The following is an 18,552-nucleotide window of genomic DNA, read 5'->3' as shown; positions in this document are numbered from 1 at the left end:
ATGATGTAGCGATGTTACATCGTGACGCATGCGTCACGGCGGAGCGGGTTGCTGCCCCGGGTAACAGAGAGGCTTGGTATGCCGCTGGGTGCAGCCACACATGGAATATTGTGCCCATGTCTGGTTGCTGCATCCAGGAAACGTACAGAAGTTGGAAAATTGAAGAAAGAGGCAATCAGAGTGACCAGGGGGCTGGTGTCCACCCACCCTCCAAAATAAGAAAATAAGCAAAATAAGGATTTCGCTGTGAAACCGCCCACCCATGTCAAACAGCGCAGTTCTTAATATGCCAGCCTCATCTCAATAATATACTATTTGAATTCCTTAAAGGGCTTCTGTAGGGCTGGCCAAGCTGTTTCTGGACCTGCATTACATTCATGGTTGTGTCCCAAATAATTGGCTCAAACAATTTGTATTGGATTTAGAAAGTTCTAAAATCATGACATAGTTGTTGTTAGGTCAGCCATTAATATGATTGCTGCAGGATCAACCCAGATGGTCATTTAGATGATCACCACATTAGCATAATGAAATTGTCAACATGTATTTTATGCAAATTAAAATCTTTTGCTGATATATACCTTTCCCCCCCTTTCAGGCCTGTTGGTGTTATTTGCTATTTAAGGTAAGCACTTCAAATTAAAATACCATTATATGCAGATACATCTTTGTCACTTTATAGTATAGAAGTATATGGTCTTATATCAGAATATAAAATAAGTTGGGCAAACTCAGAGCTTGTTACCAATAAGTGATCTTCTTTATTAAAGGAATACAGAATTGAATTTTAGTATAATTTCATCTAGTAACCTAGTCAGGTATCTTGGAATGAAACTGGTGTCTGGACACAAGCAATATTGCAAAAAATTAATTACTTCAAAACCTAAACATACAATCTTGTATTGGAAGGTGGGTGAAAATTAAGTCATTGTGATTAGCTAGAACTTAAAACAGTGAAAATGACACTTCTCTTCAAATTTTTGTCTCTATTTATTTCCTTTATTTATAAATAAGTAGTTGGGAATTGAAAAGCTGGCTAAAAATTCTGGATACTTTTATGTTGAAAACTGGTGTCGTTCAGCCCGTTTAGAAAATGGGCGCTAGAGGATATGTGAGAGGAGCAGCTAGGCCGCGGCCTTCCCTCTCCCTCCCTCCCTCTCTCTCTCTCTCTCTCTCTCTCTCTCTCTCTGCGCTCGGCCGCGGGGCGCGCCAGGAATGCAAGTAAACAAACTCGCTATCCCGTCGTACCCCGCAGCTGAGCGCAGAGAGGGAGGGAAGGCTGCGGCCTCGCCGCTCCTCTCACGGGCTCCTCCGTCGAGCGTGCGAGGGGAGGCGGAGTCCGGCGCCTGGGCCTAGCCGCCTCCCTCGGCCATGGTGCGCTTCATCGCGGGCTTCGCCTACGACAACGACGGGGAAAGCCTGGCCGCAGGAGCCGCAGGAGCCGGAGGAGCCGGAGCCCGGGGACTGGGAGGCTTCGGCGGGGGTGACCAGCTGGCCCGTCAGCAGGAGTGCCACTACCAGCTCAAACGGGAGGCGACAGGAAGGAGACATCCCGGGGTTTGGAGAAGCGCTTGCACAGCGCTTCTCCGAACCCCGGGACCTGTCCTTACTGGACGCACACACGTGCACGCTCCCCACCTGCCAACGCTCAGTCCAGCCAGGAGCGGCGGTTGGTAGCCGCAGGGAAACGGTAGGTGGGGGGGAGAGCGCGTGTGTGCGTGTGTCCAGTCTCTGCTGTCCAATCCCTGTGTCCTTGGGGCCCATGCGCAGTAACCCAGGGACACACAGGAAAACTGGACGCAGAGACACTTGGACTTTATTATATAGGATAAGTGACCCAGAATTGAGTCCTATACCATGTGAGCAACATCATACTTGGATGGTTTACTGGTACCTAACCTGTGGTTATGTGAGTCATTCCATGTCAGTTCAATGCAGTCATGTCACCCACCATCTTGGATTTTGATGAAACTTGGTGACACCCTTCCCTTATGGTCTTCTTTTTCTTTCTTCTTTGGCGATCACTCGTAGCCGAGTCAGATTGTCTTCCATAAACATGGTTTTAACAATGGGTCCGTAAGTGACTGTGGGGGCCAATTCTGGATCCACACATCCTTCCACAGTGGGGACATTGGTTTCCAGGCGGGAGTTGATCACGGTGTAGATTTGCCAAGCGTGCCTTCCTCTTAGCACGTTTCTCCCTTGCATCCTGAGATCGAGCATCTTCAAAGCCCATGACACCTTTGGTCAAGGCTGTTCTCCAACTGGTAGCCTTATGTATCCGTTATGGTATCCCTTCCCTTATGGTAGCCTCAGTATCACCTGTATGTTTTTCATTTTTTGTTCCATCAACACCATACACTCGTTGGGAAAGAAGTATCTTCTGGCAGTTATTGTCTGTGGGAGTTGTACAACACCAAGCATATGAGGAAATGGTATTGTGCAAGAACCATCACGGCTAGGCCAGCAGAAATCCTCACCATGTTATTGAGCTCTGTGTAAAATTTCAAAGAGATCTGATCATTGGTTATTGGGGGGGGGGGTGTACACTAGTCTGAGGATCTCAAGAGGGACAGAAACGCAGATTTCACGAAACGTTGAAGTGCTATAAAATTAAAACCGTTTGAGTGAAAAAATTTAAGGGAGTTTCTTTCAACCATAAGGGAAGAATGTACACCAAGTTTCATCAAAATCCGAGATGGTGGGTGACAAAACCCTTGTTTTTTGCATTGATTTGATGTGGAATGACCCATGTCCTATCTGGCCACTGAACATAAATGAATTCTAAGGTCAATGAAGATCCCAGACTGTTTCTAGTTCATCAAGGAAGTTTGGTTTTTAACCACAAAGGGGATTAAATACAAAAGTGATACATGCATACATGTACAGACCTCTGGATCATGTTTCCCCTCTGTTGTTATTACCCGTAAGGTGGGGGATACATGTTCAAAATGTCTACATTTCATTTCAAACAATTAGCTTGACATGCAAGTCTCCATTTGCTGGGGAAAACGACAGAGCAACCCTACTAAATATTCAGAATGGAACAGTTTCATGGGATATTCCTGATTTTGTGCATCTGAGCAAAGAAGCACAGGATTTTATCAGAATGATACTGCAACCATCTCCAGAGTGAGTAATCTTTTTAGTTTTCCCAGTGATATAATTCAAGGGTGTGTGTGTGTGTGTGTGTGTGTGTGTGTGTGTGTGTTACTTCTCCAGCTCTTAGAACAGGGTCCCCAAACTAAGGCCTGGGGGCTGGATGCGGCCCAATCGCCTTCTAAATCCGGCCCGCAGACAGTCCGGGAATCAGCATGTTTTTACATAAGTACAATGTGTGCTTTTATTTAAAATGCATCTCTGGGTTATTTGTGGGGCATAGGAATTTGTTCTCTCTCTTTTTTTTCAAAATATAGTCCGCCCCCCCACAAAGTCTGAGGGACAGTGGACCGGCCCCCTGCTGAAAAAGTTTGCTGAGCCCTGTTTTAGAATCATAGCTATTCAGGCACAACAAGAAGCTTCAGGGTATCACGGTCAGGCTCACCAGCTGCCTCACTTAGAACAATTCATCCAAGCAAACCATGATTCTTGGCTGTTTAGTATATTGGAAAATATTGTTGGTAGACAGGATCATGCCATGGCACACGAGCTCAAACCTGTTTTTCTCTCTTCCCAGGGCAAGGCCTAGTGCTATGGAGTGTCTCTCCCACACATGGTTTATGGTAAGCCCTCATAAGTCCCCCATTCAATAGATGGACCCTTAACCATCAGTGCTCGTGTTTTCTGGCAAATGAAAGTCACTTTTCTGAAACATCTGATGCCAAATTCTTTTTAAATTGACATTTTAATGTTTATATTTACAGTATGTTAATTTATTCCTTTCCCCCGCTTTACAGCATAACCTCCCACTTGAAGAAGCTCATTTCATAGATACAAAGCAGCTCAAATTTTTTGTGTCCCGAAGCAAATGGCAGGTTAGTAGGCACCAGGCCAGCCACTGGACTGTGCATCAACATGTTTTTGTTCCTTATTCAGTTTCTAGAGAATTGCAGAACCTGCAGTTCAGGAGATCTGTTTTTTCTCTCTAACATACAGTATGTGTTTTTAACTGCCCATTTGTCATATTCACACATTACAACTTTAGCAGTACAGTGGTGCCTCGCTAGACAAATTTAATTCGTTCTACGGGTCTTTTCTTATAACGGAAAATTCATCTAGCGAATCCCATAGGAATGCATTGGATTTTGTTTGAATTTTTTTTTTTTGCCCATAGGAACGCATTAATTGAATTTCAATGCATTCCTATGGGAAACCGCGATTCGCTAGACGAATTTTTCGTAAAACGAATTTGTCTAGCGAGGCAACCTCCGCTCGAAAAATCCTTTCGTTAAGCAGAAATTTCATTAAGCAGGGCATTCGTTAAGCGAGGCACCACTGTACATGTTAAAAAATCTTAGCTGCACACCTAAAAACACATATTATTATTATTATTATTATTATTATTATTATTATTATTATTGGGAGAGACTACAGAGAACCTCCCGCTCTCATCAGGAGCAGTTCATCCCCAAGCAGCCATGAAAGCGCAGGGTCTGAAGGGGCTAGTCAGGAAGCGGAGAGAGAGTGCCAGGTCTCCGACAGCATGGGAGAGCCCCTGCTCCACAGGCGGGAAGAGAGAGAGAGGCGGAAAGGGGGGAGAGGGAAAAGACGGAGCATAGACCCTTTCCCCCGGCACCGGAATTAAGGAGGAGGAGAAAGGGGAGGAGATTCGCTGTCCCTAGGCCATTATGATGGTCCAAGTCGCGAAAAGGGGCAGTGCCGGATAACGTGCACCAATAAAGACTCTTTTAAAGACAAGTATGTGGAAAGTCGTTACTCAAGAGTAGCCGTAACAACCTCTGACAGTTAATATTATTATTATTATTATTATTATTATTATTATTATATATTTGTATACCAATCTTCATCCAGAGACCACAGGGTGGTTCACAACATAAAAATATAAAACACAAATTATGTACGGTAATAAAAACAAAACAAAAACAAAACGATAGCCCTCCTCCCACAAACACATTTAAAAGGACACAGAATGTTAATCAGCCAAAGGCTAGGTTAAAGAGAAACATGCTCTCCTAGTGCCTAAATATATAGTTGCCAGGTGAGCATCCTAGGGGGAGAGCATTCCACAAACAGAGACCCATCACAGAGTATTATACGCAAAAGGAGCTCAATACAGTGGTACCTCGGTTTACAAACACAATTGGTTCCAGAAGTCTGTACTTAACCTGAAGCGTACTTAACCTGAAGTGAAATTGCCCATTGAAAGTAATGGAAAGTGGATTAATCCGTTCCAGACGGGTCCGCAGAGTACTTAAACTGAAAATACTCAAACCGAGGCGTACTTAAACCAAGGTATGACTGTATGAGATTGCAAATAACAGACTTTGATGGTCATTGGTTCACTATAGAGTGGTACCTCGCAAGACGAATGCCCTGCAAGATGAATGCGTCTTGCGATCTGATGGTGACTCGCAAGACGAATTCGTTTTGCGAAAAATTCATCTTGTGAATCACGGCTTCCCATAGGAATGCATTGAAATTTAATTAATGCGTTCCTATCCTATGGGCAAAAAAAGAAATTCCAATGCATTCCTATGGGAAACCGCGATTCGCATGATGAATTTTTCGCAAAATGAATTGACTCACGGAATGAATTAGATTCATCTTGCAAGGTACCACTGTATACTGTAGTTTCCTTATTTGCAAAAAAAAAACCACATCACAAAACCCATTAAAACTGCTGCAGGCTAATGTGCACTGGTCGAAAATTCTGTTTCCCAAGAAGCTCATTCATTAGAGCATCCATTAGAGCCTCTTGTTGTGCCTGAACTGGTTTTCTCCCTTCAGTTGTTTTAACCCCTTTGCCTTGTGTTTTATTCCAATGCTCAGCGTTCTCTTATGAGCTACAAATCTGTGCTGGTGATGAGACCCATCCCAGAAATCCTGGCGAAAACTCATAAGACCACCTCTCTCGGCATCTCCCGGCACCTGTTGGAAGAGAGCAGCTCATCGAGCACCAGCGGATCATCTTCAGACAACGAGATTTCGGCCTCCGCAGGAGGAAGGCACTTTGGCCCTACGCCAGGACTTCACTTATCTGCGCTCGAGGGATCAGATTACCCAGAATACCAGGAGTCCGTAGCAGAGGCTAAGCATTCTGAATCCTCGCTGCCACCACTGCCTACAAGACCTAAACAGGCTTCAGCGAAGAGGCAGCAGGGTGATCAGGCACGGCAAGAAAGTGGAGAATTGATGGCCCGGGGACCAATGTTTGACACAGCTTCTTCACAAGATAAAGCTGGTTTATTGGTACCCGGAGAAGGGGAAGTTGAAAGCACCGAAGCAGGAAGGTCCCCTGGATGCGTCCCCAGACACAGTGTCATAAAAAGTACTTTCTACAGCCAGCCTTCCGAAAGTCTTGCAGATGTGCCTTCGTCACCAGGCAAAGACCACAGGAAGCATTTGGAAAGAGCAAAGAGAAGCTATAGGAAAGCCGGTTATTCAAAATCAACTTTAAGTGGCCTCCGTGAACCCCTTCTGGAACAGTTCGAATTCGGGGAGGAAGGATTGTCTGGGGATGAAGAAGCTGAGTGGGGCAGAGAAGGCGCAGTTGGCCCTCTGATGACCAAATCGGCTTCTTTTGACACTGCACAGAAATCGCCGCGAGTAACTTTCCAAGTTTCCAGCAGGAGCCGTTCGCTGGATGACTACAAGATGAGAGCTGCGAGCTTTGCTGAGGAGCAATACATTGAGGAAGAGGAGAGCGACTTAATTCCCGAGGGCAATGCTTTTGAGGCTTGCAGCGAAAAGGGCTCAGGAAAGAGTTCTGCAAAGGAAGGCTCAAAGAAAATTGGGGAGGGCGCTTCTGAAGTGCCATTTGTGCAACTCGGTGAGAGGCACAGCTCGTCTTGGGCTGCTCAGCAGCAAGAGAAGGCATTGATTTCAACACCGCCGTCTGGAAAAGGAGAGGGTCTGCCTCAGAAACCAGAACTTCCTCTTGTGACAAAGTCAGAAACATCTACCCTAGGAAGGGAAGACTTGGTTCCAACTGCTCAGCAGTCAGATTTAGCCCCAAAGGGTGAAAGTGAAGAAAAGCGATTACTTCAGACATTCAAAGCTCCTCTTTGCAAGGACACGGTTCCTATTCCTTCAAAGGGAGAGGGCTCAGATTTGAGAGAAGTTCCTTCTCTTCAGGGTCAGCAAATTCAGCAAGTTGTTAAGACAAAGGGCAAAATCCCAGGGGTCCTGCAGACTATGCCATTGGTGGAAGGCTCTTTGGTTTTACATCAGAAGCCTTCAGAAATGACACCAGTTCTCCTGGAGAGTAAAAGCTCAAGTCTCCCAGGCTCACAGGCAGCTGTATCCATCCCTGGAGGGAAAGAGCAGCAGATTCTACCACAGAAACCAGCAGGGCCCAGCCAGGCAAAATCAGCTGCTTTAAAGGGCAAAGGCACAGCTAGTTTAACTATTTCTCAAGCAAAAGCTGCCCCAGTTTCACACTCTGAGCCTAAGCATTCATACCAAGCACCTCCCATGCACAGTGAGATGAAAGTTCCTGTTAGAGAAGGTGAAGTTCCTGCCCGCTTAGAGACTTTGCCTGCTTCTATATCAATCTCTCAGGAAGAAAGCCAAAAGCCTCTGAAGTCTTTCCTTCACAGCGAAGCAGAGCCTGCTCCCGGTGAGATGAGAGAGCCTTCTCAACAAGCAGACACTGTCCAAGCATTGATCCATGAGGGGGGACACCATAAGCATCTACAGCAGAAACCTTTTGCCCCAGGAAAGAGAAAGCTTGATGCCTTTCCTGGAGAGAGGCAAATCTTAATGGCTTCGCAAGGCAAAGCTGTTCCAATTTCTCTCTCTGAACCGGAAAAACGAGAACTCATTTATCGTACACAACTTGCTTCCAGTGAGGACGAGGATGTTTTCCTGAAAGACCAAGGGCCATCTGTTTCAGGTTTCTCCCAAGCAAGAGTTGTGCCATTTTCAGCCTCTGGGGGAGAAATCCCAGTTACTCAAAAGGAAACCCCATATTCCATTGGACAAGGAAGAACCAGGGGACATGTTCATCAGAAACCTGCTATTTATAGTGACACAGAGGCTGAAGCCCTGGAGTACTTAGTTGATGAGATGGTTTCCCTGTCAAAAGAGATGACTGCTTTAGCAGAGTCTGTTTCTGATCCGGAGGGATCCCGGAGACGCTTTTCTCCATCCAGGGAGGTGTTCTACCAAGGCCCACCTGGGCAAGCAGTAAGACCGGCCACCAGATACCTTGTTCGGAGAGGGAAACGGGAAGGGGGCATTGGCTTAGCAGATCCCTCAGAAGCGGATATTATATATCCTGGAGAAGAAGAGTATTTCAGTGTGCTACCTTCCTTGGGCAAGAAAGCCAGGATGTCTCCCCCTTTTGAAGGCATGGGTTATGTAGGCTCAGAAATGCCCATGGTATCTGATTTTGCTAGTTCTGGTTTTGGAGACAGATTCTCCTATTACTGTGACAGCCAAAGAAGTGACCAGATGTGCGAAATCCGCTTGGTGCAGATCCAGGACCTCTCGGAGGACATGCCACGTCCCGATAGCAAGACAGCCAAATTTGACATCTCTGAGGTAGAGCCTGCCTTTCTCAACCTGTATGAACTCTACGACATTGTGTACTTCCCATTTGAGTTCCTTAGCTTCAGAAAAGCCCCCGAGAATCTGCCCAGCAAAAGACGTTTGCCTATGGGTGAAAAGGCAAAGTTGCTACCGGGATTGAAATCTCATTCGCATCAGGATAAAAAAATATGTGCCAGGGATGATAACTTGAAAGGTGAGGCTCTACAGGAAGCTCCCAGAGATGAAGAGAAGACTCCACCTGAGTTGGACGTAGAGCCAAAAGGAGCCAAAGCACCCCGGCTAGGAAATAGGTCTGATTCAGAAGGTGACATACCGGCTGGGTCTCAACAAATCTATGGTCTCCTGGAAGACCCAGCCAAACAGCGGAGGAGCTCTTTACAAGAGAGAGTGGGGCTCTTCAAGCCCTTTGTCAGATCTCAGTCCGTGGAGTTGGTAGAGCAAAGTCTAAAGAAGAAGGTAAAAGCATCAGTCACCCATCTCTCAAGAATGTTGACGAGAAAGTCATCTTCTGATCAGGAAAGCAGGGAAGGTAATAATTTTATATGGGTTGAGGGAATGCAATGTGTGATGTTTCCTCTCTTAGCTCAGGGTAAAGGAGGTATGAAGAACTGGCTCAGTGAGAGGTGACCATGAGAAGTTACCAGGTATCTGAGAACCTGCTATAGCTCTCCTTCCGCAGGGCCTGTAAGACAGAGTTATTCCGCCTGGCCTTCAACTTACTAAATAAATTGGAGTCCTTGGAGAGTTGAGGAAATCAAATGAAAAGGTTCCAAGAGCTCTGGCCAGGTAGTAGATTAATTTTTAGAAAGTTTTAAGTTGAGGGAAAAAAGACAAATTCCAGTATCAATCCAGTTTTTAGAAATCCAGGACAAGGCTCTGTTTCGGTTTATTCTTCATCAGCTCTAGTTTCATAGTTTCAAGGTCAAAGCATACCATTCATGTTTTTTTTCTGAATGGTACTAATTTTCTGAATGGTACTACTTATTATTATTATTATTATTATTATTATTAAAATGTTCCTCTGAAGACAGGACCACCTTCACTAGACACTTCACTATATCCTACAAAGACCCAAACACACCTTGTGATTAAGCACAGTAACTGAAAAGGCAGTGGCTGGAGTAGGACAATTTCTCCTTCATCTTCACCCAAGCATGTGAAGATTATGTACATCATTTTGCATTGCTTTCCCAAAGGCCCTAAGTGGCCCTATTGGGGTTTTTTTTTATAGCTGCCTCATCGTATGAGTTCAGGGCAGGTGCCCATGATGTAGAATCACAGAATAATAGAACTGTAGAGCTAGAAGGGAACCTGAGGATCATCTAGTCCAACCCCCTGCAATGCAGCTGAGCCATACAGGAATCAAACCTGCAACCTTGGTGTTATCAGCACCATGCTCTAACCAACTGAGCTATCCAGGCTGTCCTAAAAATGTATATATACTGTATATAAATATCCAGTTAAATCACTAATGCCTAAAACGCCCATCACTTGGTTGTCTTTACAGTGGTTCCTTTCATTTTCAACAGGCTCAGAGGAGCGGAAGGGTGAGCTACAAGAAAGAGCATCTTTGACAGAGGCTTCTGGAGGCTTGAAAAAGAAAACAGGGTTCCCTTCATTCACTCTTCCAAGCCTCAAAACAAAGGAGAAAGGTACTATCACATTGTTTGTTTGTTTGTTGCATTAAAACTAGAACCTGGGAAAGCACAGCTTGAAAACCGTAGAAACGCTGTACGGTTGAAGCTTTTTTTTATTAAATTAGCCATAGTACAAATTGCACCAACACAAAGGAGCGGCTAGGATTGCTAGATTGCAACCTGGAGATCTGGAAATGGGATAGAATGTGGCATACTCCTCTGGTGCTCTTTGTTCATTTAGAAATGTGTGCTAGAGAAGGTAAAACCCAGCGCATTTCAGGTATCTGCTTTCTGCCTCACTGATCTGTGTTCTCTAAAGCTCTCTTCCCTTTCAGCACCTTCTTTTGCTGAAGAGCTCACTGACCAGACCATTGCCTTGGGGCAGTCTCTGACGCTGTCCTGCCGGACATCTGCCCATTCATCACCCAACGTTGAATGGTTCAAAGGTGATGTAACCTCCACACCTGTCCACCTGCGATGAATCTGTAACAGGGATGGTTTGGGGCAATGCAAGGAGGGAATGGCAGGACCATTTCCATACTTGTTAGACCCTTTTCTTCAACAAATCCCTTCCCACACTTCAACATGTGCATTACATGTGTGCATGATCAGGGGTGCAATGGTGGGGGAAAGAGGGTAGCGAATGAATGAGGTGGGAGGGGAAGCCAGCATTTCCCTACCTGAAATATGCATAATTAGGCAGGCACCTTTGCTATATTGCTTTAGTTACCTCCTGAACTTTTTGTTTTAGCAAACCTACCCAGGCTTATAAGGGACGCGGGTGGCGCTGTGGTCTAAACCACTGAGCCTAGGGGCTTCCCGATCAGAAGGTCGGCGGTTCGAATCCCCGCAGCGGGGTGAGCTCCCATTGCTCGGTCCCAGCTCCTGCCAACCTAGCAATTCGAAAGCACGTCCAAGTGCAAGTAGATAAATAGGTACCTCTCCTGCGGGAAGGTAAACGGCGTTTCCGTGCGCTGCTCTGGTTCTCCAGAAGTGGCTTAGTCATGCTGACCACATGACCCGAAAAAACTGTCTGCGGGCAAATGCCGGCTCCCTTGGCCTGTAAAGCGAGATGAGCACCGCAACCCCAGAGTTGTTTGCAACTGGACCTAACGATCAGTGGTAGCTTTACCCAGGCTTATAGTATAATTACCTATATGTCTTTTAAAAGTTTGGTGGTTTCTCTTTTTTTATTCTTCTTCTTGTTTCATTTTTATTAGTTTTTAATTTTAGTTTTATTCATATATTTGTTTTCGCTTAGGCTGAATCTTAGCCATTATTAGTCTTCCCATTTTATTTGTACACCACTTGGAGAACTGCTTGATCAAGTAGCTTATATATTTCCTACTTAAAGAAATCTAGAGCCTGTAAATGGAAAGGCTGCTCAAAAGGATAGCTATTTTATCAAGTGGACATAGCCACTGTTACCCATCCCAGCCAGGGAAAAGAAAACCATCCTTTATTCTGAACCCAGGAACCAAGAGGGAATAGGAAGGATTCCCATTTCGTTTCAAGCCTCATGGCTTCCAGGCCTACTCTAGAGGAGAGACGCTCCCACCTTCTGCTCCCTACATTCTAGGGCTGACGTAATGCCTCTACTCAAGATTCTTCACGTACATCTGTCTGTGATTTCATAAGAGGTTCATCTAACCGTGACCCATTCATTCATTCATTCATTCATTCATTCATGGCATTTCATTTCCACCCTCTAGATGGAGCAGCCATTCGTAGTACGGAGAGGATCCTGATCTCCTCTACGCTCAAACACTTCCAGCTTTTAACAATATTAGCAGCCACATCCAATGATTTTGGCACTTATACGTGTGTAGCGAGCAACGCCCAGGGCACAGTTTCCACCTCCTGTGTAATAAGGAAAGCAGGTAAAGGAACAAACTATTTCCCCTTTGATCCTTGGAACTTGTAGCATAGCATTTCCCAAATGACCTTTGGCAGGAAAGTCCTAGCAGGGCTTTCTCTCTGACATGCCAGCTTTCCACGCATGGGCGTACCCAACGAGGGGAGGGGGGCAGCTTCCCCCCAGAAGCAATAAAATAAAATAAAATACTGTATTTTACGGACCATAACCCGCACCTTTTCCCTCCGAAAACCTAAGGGGGAAAGTCGCTGCGGGTTATGGAAATCGGGCTGTTTCCGCCCCCTCCGCGGCTGCAGCCAGCAACAGGAATTGGGGGGGGGGGAAGCAGCCTGAAATCAGGCTGTTTTCGCCCCCTCCGCGGCTGCAGCCAGCAACAGGAATTTGGGGGGGGAGCAGCCTGAAATCGGGCTGTTTTCGCCCCCTCCGCAGCTGCAGCCAGCGCCAGGAACGTGGGGGGGGGAGGAGCCTGAGCTTGGGGGGGCGGCGGACGGGAGCTCCATCCTTCCTTCCAGCTCTACAGTTCCTTCCAGCTCTACATCCTTCCTTCCCCCCTCTTTCTTTCTTCCTTTTTCTGTCTCCCTCCCTCCCTCCCTCCCTCCTCTCTCTCTCTCTCTCTCTCTCTCTCTCTCTCTCTCTCTCTCACCCCTTCCTTCCTTCCTTCCTTCCTTCCTTCCTTCCTTCCTTCTCTCTCTCTCTCCCACCCCTTCCTTCCTTCCTCTCTCCCTCCCTCCCTTCTCTCTCTTCCCTCCCTCCCTCCTTCCTTCCCTCTTCCCCTCCCTAGTTTTGATCCCCGTTTCCACGTTCAGCAATATTTTTTTGTGTAGGACAGCATTCGGAAATAGAGCCCTTCTCCTTTCTCTGAATCAATACAGTCTCTCAGGAATCATTCACAAAAGTCTTGTCCCATCTTGGAATGCAAGCTGACATGACACCTCTAAAGCTCCCCTTTTCTCACTGGCCCCAGCCTCCCAGCAGCTCCAGTAAAACGAAATGGGAGGCTGAGCTACAAGCTATGGCTGGAAGTCCATGTTTATACCTCCATAAAGACCCTGAGAACATTCAGGCTATTAGTGTGACTCATGCAGGAAGGAGAAAGAGGCAGCGCTTCTCAGATGGGCTTGAGCAATGTGTTTGTCAAGTCCTGGAGTGTTTGGGATTATTACCTGCTAAATAACTGACAAACAACAAGCACTGAAATGAGATAGCCAAATTGGACTTGCCACTAATTGGCATGCAACCAGAGCATCTAGTTTCTGCAATACAAATAGGAGCTGTGATCTGTGGGTGAGGCAACTCAAGCATTATCAGCACCATGTGATAGAAAACGGGGTTAGCTCTTTTTCTCATGACAACATCCTAATGAAAATCGCCCCCTCACTGAAAGCAGTAGTCACACAGTGGGGTAGCTTCTACTGGTGGCAGAAATTTCTTTGGGCAAATAGTAGTTGTAAGGGGAGCATTTTCATTGGGTTTGTGGCATGGGGGGAAAGATTACAGTGGTACCTCAGGTTAAGTACTTAATTGGCTCCAGAAGCCCGTACTTAACCTGAAGCGTACTTAACCTGAAGCGAACTTTCCCATTGAAAGTAATGGAAAGTGGATTAATCCGTTCCAGACGATGAAAAACACCCCCTAAAACAGCAATTTAACATGAATTTTACTGTCTAACGAGACCATTGATCCATAAAATGAAGGCAATAATCAATGTACTGTACTATAAAATAAATAAGACAGTATTGTAGATGAAAAAAATTACATTTACAGTGGTACCTCGGGTTAAGTACTTAATTGGTTCCAGGGTGCCATTCACACCCCGAAAAGTACTTAACATGAGTGGCGATTGCGCACGTGCACGAAGCGCCGATAGAGTACTTCTGCGCATGTGCGAAGCGCGCAGAACGCTTCTACGCATGCGCACACAGCGGAACCCGGAAATACTGTAAACACTTCCGGATCCGCGGAGTACTTAACCTGAAAGTACTCAACCTGAAGCGTTCTTAACCCGAGGTATGACTGTAATGCTTCCTCCCCCGCTCCCTGCTTCCAGTCAAGCTCAGTCCCCTTCCTCTTAGCAGCTATTTATGCTTTAAATATCTATGATGTTGATGTTTGTTTATTAAATTGATATACTACCGTTCCTCCGAATAGCACAGGGTGCTTTACAGCATCAAGCACAAGAGCCAAAGTTAGGTCCTAAGTTTACACTGCGGATGGCTTCATTCTGCCAGTCACTGGCTTAAATTTTGTCTCCCACTTTGACAGAGACACCTTCCAACCCACCATCTCCTGATATCGTTGAGGTTCTTGAAGATGGAGTGGAGTTGGCCTGGAAGCCAGTGGAACTGAACACCCCCGTTACTTACTCTGTGCTTTGCAAAAAAGATGGTAAATAAATGATAACTCACTGTACAAACTGCTTCCTTGTGGAAATTGTCCCTTCCAGCTATGATTCTAAGTTCCAGCCTGAGATGTCTGAAGGAAGGGATTTCCTGCATTGTCATTCTGTACTGGAAACATTGCTGAGGCATCTCTCAGGCCCCACCGCAACTACAGAATCATAAAATAACCTAGAGCGGTCTAATCCACTGCCACAACACAGGTATCCACTGCCACCACACAGAGAGCCAGTGTGGTGTAGTGGTTAAGAGCGATGGACTCGTAATCTGGGGAACTGGGTTCACTTCCCCGCTCCTCCACATGCAGCTGCTGGGTGACCTTGGGCTAGTCACACTTCTCTGAAGTCTCTCAGCCCCACCCACCTCACAGAGTGTTTGTTGTGGGGGAGGAAGGGAAAGGAGAATGTTAGCCGCTTTGAGACTCCTTAGGGTAGTGATAAGGCGGGATATCAAATCCAAACTCTTCTTCTTCATCATCATCATAAGGTCAAGCCATGAAATCATATAATCTTAGAGGGACCCAAGGGTCTTCTAGTCCAACCCCCTGTAATGCAGGAATCTCAGCTAAAGCATCCATGACAGATGGCCATCCAACCTCTGCCTTAAAATTCCAATGAAGGAGAGTCCACAACCTCCCGAGGGAGACTGTTCCACTGTTGAACAGCTCTTAGCACCAGCTATATTTAGTCAGAATCTCCTTTCTTGTAACTTGAAGCCATTGGTTTGAGTCCTACCTTCCAGAGCTGGAGAAAACAAGCTTGCTCCATCTTCCATGTGACAGCTCTTTAGATAAAAGCCAAACATGATAGAGCAGGCATCCCAAAATTGGGGCCCTCCAGATGTTTTGGCCTACAACTCCCATGATCCCTAGCTAACAGGACCAGTGGTCAGGGATGATGGGAATTGTAGTCCAAAACATCTGGAGGGCCGAAGTTTGGGGGTGCCTGTGATAGAACCAGCCTTGCCAATGGCTCCCCCCCCATTCTATTAACAAATAGTAATTGAGGGTGGGGTGCTCATTGCTTCAAATCCTACAAAATATGTTGCGCAAAGGACTACAAAACGGCAATAGAAAGCGAATGTGGTCTAATCATATTGCTCTGGGTTCTCTGAACTGTTTTCCATAATGAAAGCTCTTCACTTCTGAGAAATCTGGATTTGCATTCTAAACCTTTTTAGTTCTCTTCGGCAGAGAGAGGCTTTTAAAAACAATCTGGTTCCTTTCCCAATCTTGAGAAAGTATGAGGCTGCTTTCAAGGAAACAGCTTGAAGTAACATAAAATTCATTAAAAAATGAAATCCCATAGAGAGGTGAGAAGGACGGGTGCAGGACTGAACAGGGGCGTAGCAAGGGAGGGGCGTTGGGGGCACCCCGCCCCAGGCAGCGCGTGATCCTGAGGGTGCCATGGCGGCTGCCCCACCCGCCTGCGCTGGGTGCCACACCCCAGAATGCGCACCATGCCCCTACGGGCAGTGAGTCCCGCCCCAAAACACGCGCCCTGCCCCCACGGGTGACGCTTCCCGTCCAAAACTTGCACCCTGCCCCCACGGGCGATGCGCCCCACCCCCAAAACGTGCACCCTGCCCCCACGGGCGGCACGTCCCGCCTCAAAACGTGCCCCTCACGGGCGGCGCCCCCCGCCCCCAGAATGTGTGCCAGCCCCGCCCCTGCCTTCTCTCCGCCCCGGCTGGCAGAGCATGAAGCTACGCCACTGGGACTGAATATTGTGCATTTGAGAGATCACACACATCTCTTCATTAGTGCACCTGTCTAAAGTGATAGAAGACAGAATATTCATTTCTGCAACAGCTGGAAATCACCCTCCCTGTGCATCGTAATCCAAGCCCATCTGGTCAAAATATGACATTGTTACATGCAGCCCACTGTATTTAAATACTAAACTTTATTTCTTCTCTTTTATTGGCCCAGACGGTGAATGGAAGACCCTGGCCAGTGACATCTCGGAGTGTTGCTACACTGCTGAGCATCTCCCTCGGGGTTTGGTGTTATCCTTCCGGTTCGCCTGCGTCAGCAAAAGCGGTGTAGGGCCGTATAGCAACCCAACGGCCAAAGTGAGAATTGGTGACACAGATCCAGCAGGTAACAACATAATCCACAGTGGATAGAGTTCCTGTACTTTTCCTCTTCAGCAACATAAGCCTGGAATTGCCATTTATAGCCACGTGAGATGACAATGTTCTTTTGTTTTCTCCATCCTTCTCATTCCGGCTGGAATCCTGATCTTTGCATTGTTGCCTTTGCTCCTCTGTGGAAAGAACTCTCCAAAACACCACAGCTAAGGAGGGAGGGGGATGAACAAGTCTCATGACTTCTGCCATTTCACTGGAATCCAGGAGACTTAGCCATGCCTAGAAACCCAACTGCATGTGCAAGGCCCAGTGTCACGGTCCGGTCGGCGGGTGGTTGAAGCCCTGGCTGAGGACGTCAGGACCAGAGGCAAGATGGTGGTGTAGAAGCAGGAGCAGGTGCAGGGCTGAGGGTCCAGTAGCAGGCAGTCTCAGGGTCAAGGAGCAAGGCAGAGGCGAAGGTCTGGGAGTCAAGGAGCAAGGTGTCGGCAAGGCAAAGGTCCAAGGGTCGAGGATCAAGGCGTCGGCAAAGGCGAGGATCCAAGGAGCAAGGCGTCGGCAAGGCATGGAACCAAGGAGCAAGGAGCAAGAGGCCAGATGCAACCAGGCAGGGATAGCGTTGCTGCGGCAAAGAGCTGAAGGGAAATGCTGAGCTTTTATCCCTCCCAGCTCCTGCCACCAGGTGCAGTGAGGTATCAAGTGGTCTCACCTGAGTGGTCACTCCTTGCCTCTCCAGCACAAGCTGAGGCAGGCCCCAGTCCTGCAAAGCACTACAGGCCCCAGAGCCTGACTCCTGCCCATACTCCTGACACCCAGGGCTTCTCTTCATGATGTTGTTGCTGCTGCTGTCCCAGTTGTAGCTCCTTGTTCTCCATTGGAGGTCAAGTCTGAGCATCATCCTGTTTTCAGGAACAGCTTTCTGAGGGGCAGGAGGGACTAGGGAAAAAGTTAATTCAGTTGACATTTAAAGACAGATTTATATATTTCAAACTTTAGGAAACCATATGCAAATGGGAACCCAGCTGTGGTTTGATGAGCTTCTCCGAATTTTGCAAATAATGTGTAGAAAAAGGCATATACCGTGTTTCTCCAAAAATAAGACACCGTCTTATATTTAATTTTCCTCAAAAAAACAAAACATGGTCGCTTATTTTCAGGGGATGTCTTATTTTTTTTATTAAGTATGGTACAGTTTAACCTACAAGGTTAAACTGCCTATCACTATGGCTTATTTTCGGGGTATGGCTTATTTTGGGGGAATGGCTTATTTTCAGAGAAACACGGCAATAATAGGGTTGAGTGTACATATAAATGCATAAATTAGTGAAAATAACATGCAGAAATGCATTATTGGGGTGGGGGATGCTTTGCAAAACAATGTATATAATGCAATTATATATAAGAATATATTAGGAGAATGTGTATTAGGAGAAATTTCCACTAAAATACTAGTGAATTTTCATGAGGACCTTTTATCTTGTTTAAAATCACAACCTATGTGGGAATGTGGCAGAGGGAACCTAAGATTGGAAAAATGAGAAAATGAGAGATACTGAAATTAGCAGATTTCCCTATCCCTAGGAGGCACTGCCACAGGAATAGGCCACTTAGAATGTTTAGAGCATATACAGGAACTCTGCTGGCAGTATACCTGAGAGCTCACTATTTTAAACATCATGCAGTGAGCTCTGGACCTTCATGCCCCATAGACCCTCCCAGGTGCTAAGATAGACAGAGGGGGCCTCTTGGTAGTTGTACCTCCCTCAGAAGTCCAAGTGGTATGCCTTCTCCTATGTGGCAGCCCCTAAGTTGTGGAATTCCCTCCACACAGAGATGTGTGCGACTTCTTGGCTACACAGCTTTCGGAGGATGCAGAAGACAC

The 18,552-nt window shown here is 46.5% G+C and overlaps 1 protein-coding gene across 30 annotated transcripts in view; it reads left to right on the top strand.

Moving 5' to 3' along the window:
- OBSCN (obscurin, cytoskeletal calmodulin and titin-interacting RhoGEF) overlaps nt 1-18,552 on the top strand; it is a 289,452-nt gene that overhangs the window by 246,838 nt on the left and 24,062 nt on the right. For all 30 annotated transcript variants that reach the window (XM_060280972.1, XM_060280969.1, XM_060280957.1 and 27 more), the window contains 10 exons: nt 599-625; nt 2,980-3,132; nt 3,677-3,722; nt 3,897-3,974; nt 5,950-9,202; nt 10,203-10,325; nt 10,646-10,756; nt 12,023-12,190; nt 14,449-14,571; nt 16,513-16,683. In XM_060280972.1, the coding sequence (XP_060136955.1) occupies nt 599-625; nt 2,980-3,132; nt 3,677-3,722; nt 3,897-3,974; nt 5,950-9,202; nt 10,203-10,325; nt 10,646-10,756; nt 12,023-12,190; nt 14,449-14,571; nt 16,513-16,683 (4,253 nt within the window). The remainder of the gene's footprint in view (nt 1-598; nt 626-2,979; nt 3,133-3,676; nt 3,723-3,896; nt 3,975-5,949; nt 9,203-10,202; nt 10,326-10,645; nt 10,757-12,022; nt 12,191-14,448; nt 14,572-16,512; nt 16,684-18,552) is intronic.

This window comes from Zootoca vivipara, chromosome 12 (assembly GCF_963506605.1).
Source record: "Zootoca vivipara chromosome 12, rZooViv1.1, whole genome shotgun sequence".
Lineage (NCBI taxonomy): Eukaryota > Metazoa > Chordata > Lepidosauria > Squamata > Lacertidae > Zootoca > Zootoca vivipara.
This window is presented reverse-complemented; position numbering and strand designations above follow the sequence as displayed.